The 15,341-nt window shown below is 46.1% G+C and overlaps 1 protein-coding gene across 1 annotated transcript in view; it reads right to left on the bottom strand.

Moving 5' to 3' along the window:
- The window catches only part of LOC116976759 (tyrosine-protein kinase receptor TYRO3-like), an 85,356-nt gene that overhangs the window by 8,718 nt on the left and 61,297 nt on the right, over positions 1-15,341 (bottom strand). The window contains exons 12-16 of the mRNA XM_033026651.1: positions 13,777-13,872; positions 11,081-11,161; positions 7,444-7,536; positions 4,877-4,998; positions 2,550-2,659 (exon numbers count right to left, since the gene is read on the bottom strand). Of these exons, the coding sequence (XP_032882542.1) occupies positions 2,550-2,659; positions 4,877-4,998; positions 7,444-7,536; positions 11,081-11,161; positions 13,777-13,872 (502 nt within the window). The remainder of the gene's footprint in view (positions 1-2,549; positions 2,660-4,876; positions 4,999-7,443; positions 7,537-11,080; positions 11,162-13,776; positions 13,873-15,341) is intronic.

Raw genomic sequence — 15,341 nt, 5'->3', positions numbered from 1 at the left:
CTGTAAATGTCTGTAAATCTGTGATGGGCTCCTGCCAATTGTCTTATTTTCACAGTCTGCATTACTCCTGATCACTCTTTCTCAGAATAAGACTAAATATCTTGTGGTGATTTATCATTTCCTCTCAAGCCCATTCTCCTGCCTTCTTCCCATAAACTATAACACCCTTACTAATTAAGAATCTGTCAATCTCCACCTTAATCGCCTACACAGCCTTCTGTGGCATTGAATTCCACAGATTCACCAACCTCTGACTAAAGAAATTCCTCCTCATCTCCTTTCTAAAAGAACGTCCTTTAATCCTGAGGGTATGGCCTCTGGTCCTAGACTCTCCCATTAGTGGAAACATCCCCTCCACATCCACTCTATCCAGGCCTTTCACAATTCGGTATGTTTCAATGAGGTTTCCCCCCTCATCCTTCCAAATTCCAGAGAGTACAGACCTAGTGCCTTCAAATGCTCATCATATGCTAACCAACTCATTCCTGGGATCATTCTCACAAACCTCCTCTGGACCCTCTTCAACACCAGCACATTCTTCCTCAGGTATGGGGCCCAAAACTGCTCACAATACTCCAAATGCTTTCTGACCAATACCGTACAAGTGTATCACTCCTGTTCTCCTCCCTTAATACTTGAAGGTGCTATTCTGACAGCCTTGCAAGAGGCTTTAATCTCATCCTCAGAGACGGGTGAAGACAATGCAGTCATTGGACACAATCAGTTTCAGGAGATCTTCTCTCTGATTGTGAGCAAATGTTCAGAAACTATTTTCACTGCCCCTCACAGACTCAACAAAGGAGAGGTTCAAGGTGGAAACACCAACCCGGAGGCAGGTTTGCTCAAGGAAGATGATGCCGAATGCCCGTGAGGTACAGTCCAGATGAGACACATGGTTGAGGTGTCAGCAGGGTGGGTGCTGGAGGTCCCACAGCAGCCAGGGGATGGCATCAGATGCAGCATGCAGTGGCATGCAGTGGTGTGGGGAACACTGACAGCATCACCAGGCCGGGTTGACCTCTGCAACACTGACCCACGAAGACTACAGGCCTCTATGGCCAAGGTAGGTCTCCACAGTTTTAAGAAATTGAACCTTGAAAAGGGCACATGATGGCACTGGAAATGTGCTGGCTCTTTGTGTACTGCCTCAGTGAATTCTACTATTCTTATGCCCCTGTCCCACTTAGGAAACCTGAACGGAAACCTCTGGAGACTTTGCGCCCCACCCAAGGTTTCCGTGCGGTTCCTGGAAGTTTTTGCGATGCTAGTTCAAGGTGGTTGCCGGAGGTTGCAGGTAGTGGAACGTCTCACCTTCCACTACCTGCAACCTCCGGCAACCACCTGCAACCTCCGGCAACCGCCTTCAACTAGCATCGCAACCGGCTTTGACTAAAAAATTACCGATTTTAAAAACGGCAACCAATTTTTAGTCGCGGCCGGTTTTGAATTTTTTGAAATAATTGGCGGAACATAGAAGAAGCGGAAACCACTTTCGACCATTAGGGAGACTGACAAAAATCTCCGGGAACCACACGAAAACCTTGGGTGGGGCACAAAGTCTCCAGAGGTTTCCGTTCAGGTTTCCTAAGTGGGACAGGGGCATTACACTGCAATTTGTACTAATTTATGGTTGTGCTATGTATAGTATGATTCTATTGGACTGTATGCAAAACGACAAAGTTCACGCGATTAGCTACATGTGGCAATCAAGTACCATTGGGTTTGGCAGAAAGATCTACTGTATGAGGCAAATAATTATATCCAATTTTGTTTTAGATTAGTTTTATATTAAGTTAACATCAAAATACAAACACTAGCCCCAAAAACAAAAATCAGTTATCAATAAATATATTTTTCTAACCTGTAAATTTACTGACCAATAATATACAATAAACTGTCAAATACTTGCCTATAATTCACCTCCACACACTCTGCTATTAATTGCACCATTGAGCTTTTCCTCATTCCCTCGCCTCAGGCTCCTCTCTGCTCTCACTGCTCATTCACCTACATTCCCACAGTCCAGGCACGTTACTGCCTCCTCAAGCCCACGTCACTCCTCTCTCACCACATGGTTCACAGGCTGCGCCCTCATATCAAAGCCGCCATCTTGAAATCATTTTGGCGGATTAGGCCGTTCGGATTTTAGTAATTTAGTTTAGAGATACAGAGCGGAAACAGGCCCTTCGTTCCACCGAGTCTGCACCGACCAACAATCCCCGCACATTAACACTATCCTACTCACACTAGGGACAATTTACATTTATACCAAGCCAATTAACCTACAAACCTGTACATCTTTGGAGTGTGGGAGGAAACAGAAGATCTCGGAGAAAACCCACGCAGGTCACAGGGAGAACGTACAAACTCCAGACAGACAAGCACCTGTAGTCGGGATCGAACCCAAGTCTCTGGCGCTGTGAGGCAGCAACTCTACCGTGCCACCTACCATACTCAAATTTTATCAACTATGTAATCGTCCCACCAAGCAGAGCATACAGTTAGTTCGCCCCACTCCACCCCATCCCACACAATAAGTGCCCACTTACATGCAATTGCGTGAGGCCAGATCCCTGTGGATGAAGTTCTTGCTGCTCAAGTACTCCATTCCCGTGGCAATATCGATCATAAAATTCAACAGTGTTTGGAAAGGAATCTCCTGAAAGACAACGAAAGAGAGTTAGAGAGAGGACCCATCCAAACTAGGGAATATGAGGCTAAGGGGAGGTGGGTGTGGGGGTAGGTGTTGATAGAATAGACCCTCCAATGTAGGCATGTTAGTGAGATTATGCCAAGTTGGAAATGGAGATAAAAACAATCGAGCCATGGAAAATGGTCTGAGAAGGGTGAGCTAAGACAAAGTGTTTAATTAGATTAAATGACAAGCATCTGGAGTTTTATTGATTTTTGTTTTTTTAATTGGGGTGCTGATAGAAAAGAGAAAGTTGAAGATACAATTGCAGAAAATGTAACATGGGAGGTTGAAGGCAGGGCTGTGCAGAAAGTCAGGTACATCAAAGCATCCAAGTGCTTCGGTGGTGTTTGAAAAGTGACTTGCAATTGTACTGATAAAGGATAATGCGTAGGTAAGGCCACATTTGGAGTATTTGGTCATAAGGTTATAAGCGATAAGGGGCTGTCCCACTGCGGTGACCCAAGCTGCGAGTTTAGACGAGTTTGCCCTCGACTCAAACTCGCAGCATGGTCGACACGAGGTCCTAGGAGGTCCTATGAGATCACTGGAACTCTCCTTCATGCTCGAGGGAAGTTCCCGAATACTCGTGGCCTCAGCTAGGTCACGGAAATTTTTTCAGCATGTTGAAAATTTTTGCGAGTAAAATTAAGCCGGCACAGGTCTTTTTGACTCATAGTGTAGTGGAGTAGGGTCGCTATTTAGTTACAGGCAGTCGAGGGCAGCTGTAGGCAATCTCCTTCGCTGACCGGGCATTTTGATTGGCTCATTGGAGTTTTCGGGACCAGGTAAAAACCGACCAGTAAATAAAATGCCCGTTAAACTTTATTAAACTTCTTAAAAGTGTCTCCACTCTTTCTTCCCCCCTTCTCTCCCCCCTTCTCTTCCCCCCCCCCCCGCGCTCTCTAAAGGACTTACCGTAAACTGTTGCAACCGTTTACCTTCCTCTTCATCGCGGGTGTGAATTTCAGACAGCGCTCCCCCGCTTTCCGTGGCCCCTGCCTTTGCGATGTGTGTGTGTGTGTGTGTGTGTGTGTGTGCGCGCGCGCGGTCGGACAATCCAGCTCGCGCTTTCAATGGAGACGGTCGATCCAGCTCGAGGTTTTCCAGGCGCGTGCCCTCGAGCTTGAAGGTCGAAGACACTCTTCCTAACTCGCGGATTAGGTCGCCGCAGTGGGACAGCCCGTTAAGGAGCAGAATTAGACCATTCAGCACATCAAGCACATTCCATTGTGCTCAGTTTTGGTCGCCTTACTATAGCAAGGATATCGTTAAGCTGTAAGATTTATGAGGATGGTGCCAGGATTTGAGGGCCTGAGCTATAGGGAAAGGTTGGGCAGGCTGGAACTATATTCCTTGGAGCATAGGAGGCTGGGGGCTGATCTTATAAAGGTGTATAGAATCATGAGAGGAATAGATAGGGTGAATGCACAGAGTCCTTTATCCAGAGTGGGTGAACCGGAGGCCATAGGTTTAAGGTGAGAGGGGAAAGATAAATTAATAGGAACGTTCGAGGCAGCTTTTTCACAAAGACGGTGGGACGAGCTGCCAGAGGAGGTAGTTGAGGCAAGCACTATAACAGCATTTAAGACACTTGCACAGGACATAGAAAGGAAATGTTTACAGGGATATGGGCTGAACATGGACAAATGGGACCAGCCTAGAGGGTTATCTTGGTCGGCATGGACAAGATGATACACACAATGTTTCAAGGCAGGAGCCTGGGACTGTTCTCGTTCTGTGTCTTCAGTGGGACGAGACAGCCACAGAGATCTCAACAAGGGAGAGGACCAGAGTTCCTACCTCAAATATGCCACGCCACAATGCACCATATACCATGTACCACCACAATGCACCATACCACTACAATGCACCATATACCACTACAATGCACCATATACCACTACAATGCACCATATACCACCATATAACAAGCAGATCGATTCAACTTCAATGCTACAGTGTCCTTCAAGCAATTAGGCAAGAGGACAGGCCTCAGTGTTGCCAGCACTGACTTACACGGGTTGGGAGATTGCAACCTTCACGTGGTCCGCCCTGTTTCGGCGAATGCAATCAACCCGGCGTGCACAATCAAATAAAGATCAAATAGAACGAGTTGTCTTACAACTTTAGGCTGTGCACGCCATACGCATGAAGAAGAAGAAGAAGAAGAAGAAGACTTACAACTGGTTGGTCTCCCAGCCGGGAGAGTACGAGGTAGGTGCGCAGATCTCCATGCTTCATGAACGGCAGCAGGACCATGGGGACGGGAAGCCGGCGATGCGGTCGACTCTGGAGACTCACCCCTACGCAGCGAGGAGAGTGAGGAAGAAAAGAAATGGTGAGGGTAGTTAATCTGTCGACCTCATTGCCAGTTAGTGGATATCTTTTCATCCAAGTCAGTGGATATTTTTAAGGCGAAGTCTTGATTAGAACGGGTGTCAAGGGTTATGTGGAAAAGGCAGGAAAATGGGATTAGGAGGCAGATTCGGTGCGGACTCGGTGGGCCGAAGGGCTTGTTTCTCTAAACGTGTTGGAGCCGTGCAGCAATAAAACAGACCCTTCATCCCACCACATCCATCTCGACCACTTTGCCTAAGCTCACTAATCCCATTAGCCTGTATTATGATCGCCTTGTTCTATGCCTTGCCTATTATGATCATCTTGTTCTATGCCTTGCCTATTATGATCATCTTGTTCTATGCCTTGCCTATTATGATCATCTTGTTCTATGCCTTGCCTATTATGATCATCTTGTTCTATGCCATGCCTGCTTAAACCCAGTGTTTGTAACTGATTCCACCAGCTCCTCTGGCAATGAGTTCTAGATATTTCACTCTCTGTGTAAAAAAATAACTTACCCCTCAGGTTCCTTTTCAAACTCCTACCTCTTGATTAGTACGTGTGTCAGGGGTTGTGTGGAGAAGGCAGGAGAATGGGGTTGAGAGGGAGAGATAGATCAGCCGTGATTGAATGGCGGAGTAGACTTAATGGGCCGAATGACCCAATTCTGCTCCTATCACCTATGAACATAGAAACACAGAAAATAGGTGCCCTCTTGATTTTGAGACCCCTACCATAAAAAAATAATATCTACCCTATCAATACATCCCACAATCTTAACACACCTCAATCAGGGGGTCACTCCTCAGCCTCCTCTGCTCCAGTCCTCTCAATTTACAAAAGTTCATAAAAAAAAATATTTCCTAGGAAACCTGTCAACCAGGTTATGGGTGTAGGTTTAATTTTTAATTATTCTCTAATGTTTAAAATGCCTGGGGTGTATAAAATATGATTCCATCTCCCTTGGTTTTAAAATTACAGGTGCCTCACATTTATGTGTGCGTGATTGGAATTTTCAAATAATCCACTTGGTTGATTAATACCAAATCCAAATTTACATACCGCATTTTTTTGAAAATTACACGCTCTATTTACGCCTGTTTAAATGTTTATGTTTAATTTACGCTTTTTTGAATTGCGCGCTGCTTTTCTGGCAGGTAACCCCCACGTACAACATGGGGTGCCTGTGTTACACACTGGAGAGCATTCTTGGCAGGCAGAGAGCAAATCCCTTTGATTGGATGACTGAGAACCGGTTCCCTTCATACCATGACAGGTGTTCAGTTCCATTTAGTTTATGGTCACATGTACCGAGTTACCGTGGAAAGCTTTTGTTGCATCAGTGGAAAGAAATTCATAGAAACATAGAAAATAGGTGCAGGAGGAGGCCATTCGGCCCTTCGGGCCAGCACCGCCATTCATTGCGATCATGGTTGATCGTCCCCAATCAATAACCCGTGCCTGCCTTCTCCCCACATCCCTTGATTCCATTAGCCCCTAGAGCTCTATCTAACTCTCTCTTAAATCCATCCAGTGATTTGGCCTCCACTGCCCTCTGTGGCAGGGAATTCCACAAATTCACAACTCTCTGGGTGAAAATGTTTTTTCTCACCTCAGTCTTAAATGGCCTCCCCTTTATTCTAAGACTGTGGCCCCCTGGTTCTGGACTCGCACAACATTGGGAACATTTTACCTGCATCTAGCTTGTCCAGTCCTGTTATAATTGTATATGTTTCTATAAGATTCCCCCTCATCCTTCTAAACTCCAGTGAATACAAGCCTAGTCTTTTCAATCTTTCCTCATATGACAGTCCCGCCATCCCAGGGATCAATCTTGTGAACCTACGCTGCACTGCCTCAATCACAAGAATGTCCTTCCTCAAATTAGGAGACCAAAACTGTACACAATACTCCAGATGTGGTCTCACCAGAGCCCTATACAACTGCAGAAGAACCTCTCTACTCCTATACTGAAATCCTCTTGTTATGAAGGCCAACATTCCATTAGCTTTCCTCACTTACCATCGAGCCATTCGCAGTGTGTAGACACATGATAAGGGAATAACGTTCAGTTCAAGGTAAAGCCAGTAAAGTCCACTCAAAGATAGTGCGAGAGTCACCAATGAGGTAGATAGTAGTTCAACACTGCTCTCTGGTTGTGGTAGGGTGATTCAGTTGCCTATTAACAGCTGGGAAGAAACTGTCCCTGAATCTGGAGTGGTGTGCAGGGACGGAACCAATGGTGGGGAAGCGGTGCTAATGGTCTGAGATGTCATGGGACAAGACCCTGTTCAACTAGTGTAGGCGGCATGGTAGGTTCTGTACCCGAGCACCAGGTGGCGCTGCTTTCCACCCTCCCACCGGTGCCATGTCGACTTCACCCTCCCTCCTCTGGCTCACTCACTCACCGATAATCTTAATGACGTTCGGGTGGTCGAATTCCTTCATGCAGGCGGCCTCTCGCAAGAACTCCTCGTTGTCCCCAGCTGCACTGATTTCAGCTGCGTGGGAGAGGGAGGAAGGAAGAGACGTGAGACACCCATTTTGTCAGACCTGCTCCATCTTTCACAATGCCCTCCCTCTGCCTGCCTTGGTTCATCATCTCTCAATATCCTCCTTGAACAAAAACGTCCAATTTCAGATGTGAAAAGTTTGATTGCTCCAGCATGTCTACAGAGAGTGCTCCCAATGTTACGCAGCAGCCAAGTGGGGATTCATCGATGCTCAATAATAATAATAATGGATGGGATTTATATAGCGCCTTTCTAATACTCAAGGCGCTTTACATCGCATTATTCATTCACTCCTCAGTCACACTCGGTGGTGGTAAGCTACTTCTGTAGCCACAGCTGCCCTGGGGCAGACTGACGGAAGCGTGGCTGCCAATCTGCGCCTACGGCCCCTCCAACCACCACCAATCACTCACACACATTCACACACAGGCAAAGGTGGGTGAAGTGTCTTGCCCAAGGACACAACGACAGTATGCACTCCAAGCGGGATTCGAACCGGCTACCTTCCGGTTGCCAGGCGAACACTTAGCCCATTGTGCCATCTGTCGTCCCAATGTGGTGTGGACGTACAAATGGATTGACTGTAATCATGTATTGTCTTTCTGCTGTCTGGTTAGCATGCAACAAAAATCTTTTCACTGTACCTCTGTACGCATGACAATAAACTAAACTGATCTGAAGTCCTTAAGTGGGGGAAGGCCGATTGTAATATGATGATACAGGACTTGGAAGAGAACTGCGAGCAACTACTTGTAAATAAGTCTACAAGCAATCAGTGAGAACTGCTCACATAGAGTCAGTATGTTCAATTAAGGGTGAAAGATAAGGCCTATGAGTCCAAGGTACCTTGGATGTCATGAATGTTGGACAAGGGTTGACAAGAGTGAAAATGGGTGTCTCTGATGGATGTAGAGATCTAAAAATAGGAAAAGATATAGAATGTTGGGGTGGGGTAATTAAGGAAATGGATGACAAAGATGGGGTGCAAACCTATGCTGGACGGAATATTAAGGAAAATCCCAAGACATTTCATAACTTTCTTAAGGATAAGAGAGTAAAAAGAGTAGGGTGAGGGTTTAAAGTAACAACCTGCACATGAAGCCAGAGAGGGTAAATGTGAGATCTTAAATAAATACTTGCCATCTGCATTGACAGAGAACATAGAAAAGTGCAGACACAAAATGCTGGAGTAACTTAGCGGGTCAGGCAGCATTGTCAGAGAAAATGGGTAACGTTTCGGGTCGGGACCCTTCTACAGACTGATTGTAGTAGGGAGAGCAGGAAATAAAACTGGAAGACAGCGAAGACAAAGCAGGATAAATCAGGGGCCGGCAAAAGATGAATTCAGGTGACGACAACGGTGCCTCTGATAATTAACATGACTTGATTTCATCGGAAATGGCCAGCGATCGAAATATAGGGGAAAAAAGAATGAATATGAAATGGCTTGAAGTTGTGTGAAGAAACTTGGGTCATTATTTTAAAGACAACTTTAAATATCTTTGGAGAAGAGCCTCCTTTATAAATCACCATCTGCAGTTCATTGTTTTGGCATTTAAGCATCTTTAGATTGTTAGAGCGTGAACATATTATATTGGCACTTTACAACAAGCGCAGCCATTGAATATTACTTTGGGAGGTCATAAGATCGTAAGGAATGGAATTAGGCCATTCGGCCCATCAAGTCTACTCCACCATTCAATCATGGATGATCTATCTCTCCCTCCTAGAATAGAATAGAATAGTTTCTTTATTAACATTGTAACATGAACCATGTACAACGAAATTTAAAAATGTCAGCCAGTCAGTGCACCATTCAAACATTTCTAAAAGCTAACGATACATACAAGGTAAAATATTAAAAAAGATAAACAACTAAAATAAATATCATGAAAATAGCACGCATAAACACCCAACCCTACATCCTCCTGTGGATTTCACAGTGTACCACAGTCCCTTAGTATGTATCGCCCCTGCGTTCCTTGGCGGCTACATTTAGTGCCTTTATAGCAGTGGGGTAAAAACTGTTTTTAAGTCTGTTTGTCCTTGTCCTTGTCGATCTGTACCGTCTGCCTGACGGCAACAGTTCAAACAGGGAGTGTCCGGGGTGGGAAATGTCCTTTATAATACTCTGGGATTTTTTGATGCTGCGGGAACTGTGTAAGTCCTCCAAGGTAAGGAGAGGGCAGCCGACAATCCTCTGGGCGTTGTCAATGGCCCTCTGGAGCGCTTTCCTCTGAGCCGCTGTGCAGCTGGTGTACCATACGCATACACAGTATGTTAGGATGCTCTCAATGGAGCACCGATAAAAGGACAGCAGCAGTCTCTGAGTGATGTTATTCTTCCTGAGCACCCTCAGGAAGTGCAGTCTCTGCTGGACCTTTTTCAGCAGCGCAGAGGTGTTCACACTCCACGTCAGGTCCTCCTCAATATGGATTCCCAGGAAGCGGAAATCCACCTCCTAACCCTATTCTCCTGCTTTTCCCAATAACCCATACTAATCAAGAATCTATCTATCTCTGCCTTTAAAATATCCACTGACTTGGCCTCCACAGCCTTCTGTGGCAACAAAATCCACAGATTCACCACCCTCTGACTAAATACATTTCTCCTCATCTCCTTCGTAAAAGAACATCCTTTAATTCTGAGGCTATGCCCTCTTTGTCCTAGACTCTCCCACTAGTGGAAACAACCTCTCCACATCCACTCTATCCACCCCTTTCACCATTCTGTACGCTTCAATGAGGTCCCCCCTCATTCTTCTAAACTCCAACGAGTACAGGTCCAGTGCCGACAAACGCTCATCATAGGTTAATCCACACATTCCTGGGATCATTCTTGTAAACCTCCTCTGGACCCTCTCCAGAGCCAGCACATCCTCAGATATGGTGCCCAAAATTGCACACAATATTCCAAATGCAGCCTTACCAGCGCCTTATAGAGCATTAACATTACATCCCTGTTTTGTATACAATCCCTCTTGAAATAAATGCTGGCATTGAGTTTGCTTTCTTTATTACCAATTCGACTTGCAGATTAACATTTTGGGAATCCTGCACCAGCTCTCCCAAGTCACTTTGCATCTCCGATTTCTGGATTCTCTCCCCATTTAGAAAACAGTCTACTCCTTTATTCCTACAACCAAAATGCATGACTCCACACTTTGCTGCACGATATTCCATCTGCCACTTCTCTGCCCTCTCTCCCCACCTGTCCAAGTTCCTCTGCAGAGTCCCTGCTTTCTCTACACTACCTGCCCCTCCACCCATTTCCGTATCATCCTCAAACGTTGCCACAAAGCCTTCAATCCCCTCGTCCAAATCATTAATATAGTAATGGGGATAGCAGCCTTGGAGGGGCCACATGGCCTCTCCCCTGGGATTGGGAGTTAAGGTGTGGTTAGGTCACTAGGATGGAGGTCAATCACACCTGCACAGCTCGACCAATCACATCGACACAGAGGTCACCCAGAGGTCACGCCCCCACCCCAGTCTAATCCCGTCACCCGATGCTGGTCAGTTGCTCCACTCACCTTTCAGCATCTTCACGGCCAACCTCTGTGTGGACCCATCCTCCATCTTTAAATACGCCTCCTTGACAGAGCCAAACTCCCCTGGAAATTAAAACAACATCAACTTCAGGGCAGCATGGTGGTGCAGCGGGTAGTGCTGCTGCCTTCCAGCGCCAGAGACCAGGCTTCCATCCTGACCACGGGTGCTGTCTGTACGGAGTTTGCACGTTCTCCCTGTGACCTGCGTGGGTTTTTTCTGGCTGCTCCGGTTTCCCCCCACACTCCAAAGACGCGCAGGTTTGTAGGTTAATTGGCTTCGGTAAAATTGTAAATTGACCCTAGTGTGTAGGATAGTGGTAGCGTACGGGGTGATCGCAGGTCGGCGCGCAGTCAGTGGGCCAAGCGGACTGTTTCCATGCTGTGCCTCTAAAGTCTAAAGCAGAGAATGACAACATCGACAATACTGCTGATGGCTGTCTAAGCCGTGTTCTCAGTGGGGCCAGGTGGGTTTCTGAGGTTAGTTCCAAGGCCTGTAATGCCTAATATACTGTTCCAAACTTAAGCTACTGCTGGAACAAGAAGCAAGAAGGTAACACTACAAATGTATAAAACTTTGATGAGGCCGTAATTGAATTATCATGTACAGTTCTGGTCGCCACACTATATGGAGGATGTAGTTGCACTGTGGAGGGTGCTGGGGAGATTCACCAAGATGTTGCCTCGGATGGAACGTCTTTCATGATTCCGGATCAAGCCAAAGAACTCAGCCCCCAATTAAGTGCCTTTAAAGTGGTCATGTCTTTAAGTAGCCAATTATTTTCCATAGGTAACAGTAAGATTTTGACCCGGATCTCTAATGATGTTAGGTTGGTGATAAATATTGACAATAACTGAGGAAGGCCCTGATGAACTTTAGACGTGAAGATTTCTGTTATCCGAATAACGCTTAATCAATGCTGGGTCATAAACAATAAGAATTTCCAACAAGACAGCATCAACTCAATGCTGCGCTGCTGGGAGAATCAATCTTCCACCTCAATGCTGTGCTGAGGGAGAGAGAATCATTCTGGCACAGGAGCAGGCATGCCATGTGTCTACAGAGCCATCCGCCAGTGTTAGATTATCTGTTCGAGTCTGCAGCGGGGAGCTGCGCTCACAACCTTCTGACTCAGAAGGAGCAGCATCTGTTAAAAGCATCGCTCATTCCGAGTGCGAACTGCATTAAGGCAAAACACAGAGTTACTGAGCGAGGGGAGAAGGAAAAGAAAAAGACTGAAGAAAGCAACTGAACAACACTGTACATGAAAATCAAATGAAAACTGCAGATGCTGGAAGTCTGAAAGATAAACATAAATTCTGGGAATACTCCATGTACCATCGCAACGTTTAAGAAACATTTAGATGGGCACGTGGATAGGACAGGTTCAGAGGGATATGGGCCAAACGCAGGCAGGTGGGACTAGTGTGGATGGGACATGTTGATAGGTGTGGGCAAGTTGGGCCGAAGGGCCTGTTTCCACACTGTATCACTCTATGACTCAACATGTCATTCACTATCTGTGGAGAGAGAACAATGTTTCAGAAATATCAACTCTGTTTCTCCTTCCACAGATGCTGCCCAACCCACTGAGAATTGCCAGGATTTTCTGTTTTTTTGTTTCACATCACTTTACTGAAAACAGTTGTGATCAAGTCATTATTTATTTCTCATGACTTGTAAACCGGATCGCTTCTGCAGACACTGTTATATTGTCAGGACTGACATCAGTCACACCCAACACACCACCATGATCTCTCCAGTTGTTCCCAGTGGTGTAATTGGGACGACACAATGGGCTAAGTGTTCGGCTGGCGACCGGAAGGTAGCCGGTTCGAATCCCGCTTGGAGTGCATACTGTCGTTGTGTCCTTGGGCAAGCCACTTCACCCACCTTTGCCTGTGTGTGAATGTGTGTGAGTGATTGGTGGTGGTCGGAGGGGCCGTAGGCGCAGATTGGCAGCCACGCTTCCGTCAGTCTGCCCCAGGGCAGCTGTGGCTACAGAAGTAGCTTACCACCACCGAGTGTGACTGAGGAGTGAATGAATAATGCGATGTAAAGCGCCTTGAGTATTAGAAAGGCACTATATAAATCCCATCCATTATTATTATTATTAATAATGGTGTTACCATGATCCTTGTGTCAGGCCTCATTTTAGTTTTGCTAACAGCAGTCATACAGCAGGGGAGGGCAAGGTGGAGCAGCGGTAGAGTTGCTGCCTTACAGCGCTTGCAGCGCCTGAGACACGGGTTTGATCCCGACTACGGGTGCTGTCTGTACAGAGTCTGTACGTTCTCCACGTGACCGTATGGGTTTTCCCCGAGATCTCCGGTTCCTGCCCACACTCCAAAGACATACAGGTTTGTAGGCTAATTGACTGATAAAAGTGGAAATTGTAAATTGTCCACAGTGTTAATGTGCAGGGATCGTTGGTCAGCGCGAACTCGGTGGGCCGAAGGGCCTGTTTCCGCGCTGTATCTCTAAACTAAACTAAAACTAAACTATACTTTGTCTCACAAATTTTCTGCTGTGTTTTTGTGTGTTTCCACGTCTTAAAGGAGAAATTAAAGGAATATCATCCAGTGGTCCCCCTCCCTTATACCAGTAAATATTAGATAAGCAAGAGCAGCCACAAAAAGCCCAGAAGGATAGATATCACTAAGGTCCATTATTTACTGACCTCGTCCCAGTGTCCGACCCAGTTCAATCTGCTTCTCATGGATGAAAATATCTTCCAACTTCTGCTTCAATGCGTCGCTAATTCCCAAAGTGTCAACTGCATTCAAACAACAACACAGAATTACAAGGGTAGAAAGGAATTGCAGTTGTTGATTTACACCGAAGACAGACACAAAATGCTGGAGCAACTCAGCGGGACAGGCAGCATCTCTGGAGAGAAGGAATGGGTGACGTTTCGGGTGGAGACCCTTCTTCGGGCTGGGTGAATTCAGAATCACTGGGTGCGGGGCTGCAGACAACTACAAGCTGTGGAGCCAAACATCAAGGGTCAGTAAGTTACTGAAGGGGATGCTGAGAGATTGGATCTACCTGCATTTGGAAAAACAGGAACGGATTAAAGATAGTCAGCATGACGTTGTGTGTGAGAAATCGGGGCGGTAGACACGGTCTACATGGTCTTTAGCAAGGCTTTTGATACGGTCGCACATGGTAGACTGATCCCATGTTAGATCACATGGGACCCAGGGTGAGTTAGGCAGTTGGATAAAAAATTGATGGTTTAGGTTTGGATATATTATTGTCGTGGGTACCGAGGTATGGTGACAAGTTTGTTTTGCACGCTCTCCAAACAGATCAGATACATTGTACATACACAGTCAAACTCAATAAATAGAGCAATGGGGAAGATACTTATTACAGGAGTTACTTCGCAACATTGTAGCACATCAGTTCCTCAGACTAAGCCAATGTCCTCAATGAGGTAGAAGTGAATCGGACAGTAACTTAGCTTATGGAAGGACCATTTAGAAGCCTGATAACAAGGGGAAAGAAGCTGATCCCGAATCTGGTGGTGCACACTTTGAAACTTCTGTACTTCCTGCTGGATGGGATCAGGGAGAAGAAGGAATGGCCGGGGTGGGACAGGTCTTTGTTGGCCGCTTCTCCAAGGCAGAGAGAATCGTAGACGGAGAACATCTACAACTCTCCGCTATTTCTTGTGGTCTTGTGCAGAGCTGTTCCCAAACCAAGCTTGACAGCAACCCGAAAGGATGCTTTCAAAGATGCATCTGTGGAAGTTTGTAAGAGTTAATGGCGACATGCCAGATGTCCTCAGTCTCGTAAGGAAGTAGAGACACTGATGTGCCTTCTTGGTTGTTGCATCAATGTGGTTGGTCCATGACAGATCATTGGTAATATTCACGCCAGGGAACATGAATCACTTTAGAGGGTGATGGTGGTGGGTTGGTTTACTGTTTGAAGGCCTGTGAGCCATGGTGTGCTACAGGGGTTTGTTTAAATTATCCGGATGAGAATATAGTTGGCTTAATTAGTACGTTTACAGATTAGTTTAGTTTAGAGATACAGCGTAGAAACAGGCCCTTCGGCCCACCGAGTCCGCACTGACCAGTGATCCCCGCACATTAACACTACCCTACACACACTATGGGCAATTTTACATTTATAGCCAAGCCAATTAACCTACAAACCTGTACGTCTTTGGAGTGTTGGAGGAAACCGAAGATCTCGGAGAAAACCCACACAAACTCCTTACAGACAAGCACCCAT

Source organism: Amblyraja radiata, chromosome 9 (assembly GCF_010909765.2).
Source record: "Amblyraja radiata isolate CabotCenter1 chromosome 9, sAmbRad1.1.pri, whole genome shotgun sequence".
Classification (NCBI taxonomy): Eukaryota; Metazoa; Chordata; class Chondrichthyes; order Rajiformes; family Rajidae; genus Amblyraja; species Amblyraja radiata.
Note: the sequence above shows the minus strand (reverse complement) of the source record. Positions and strands in the feature narration are given on the sequence as shown.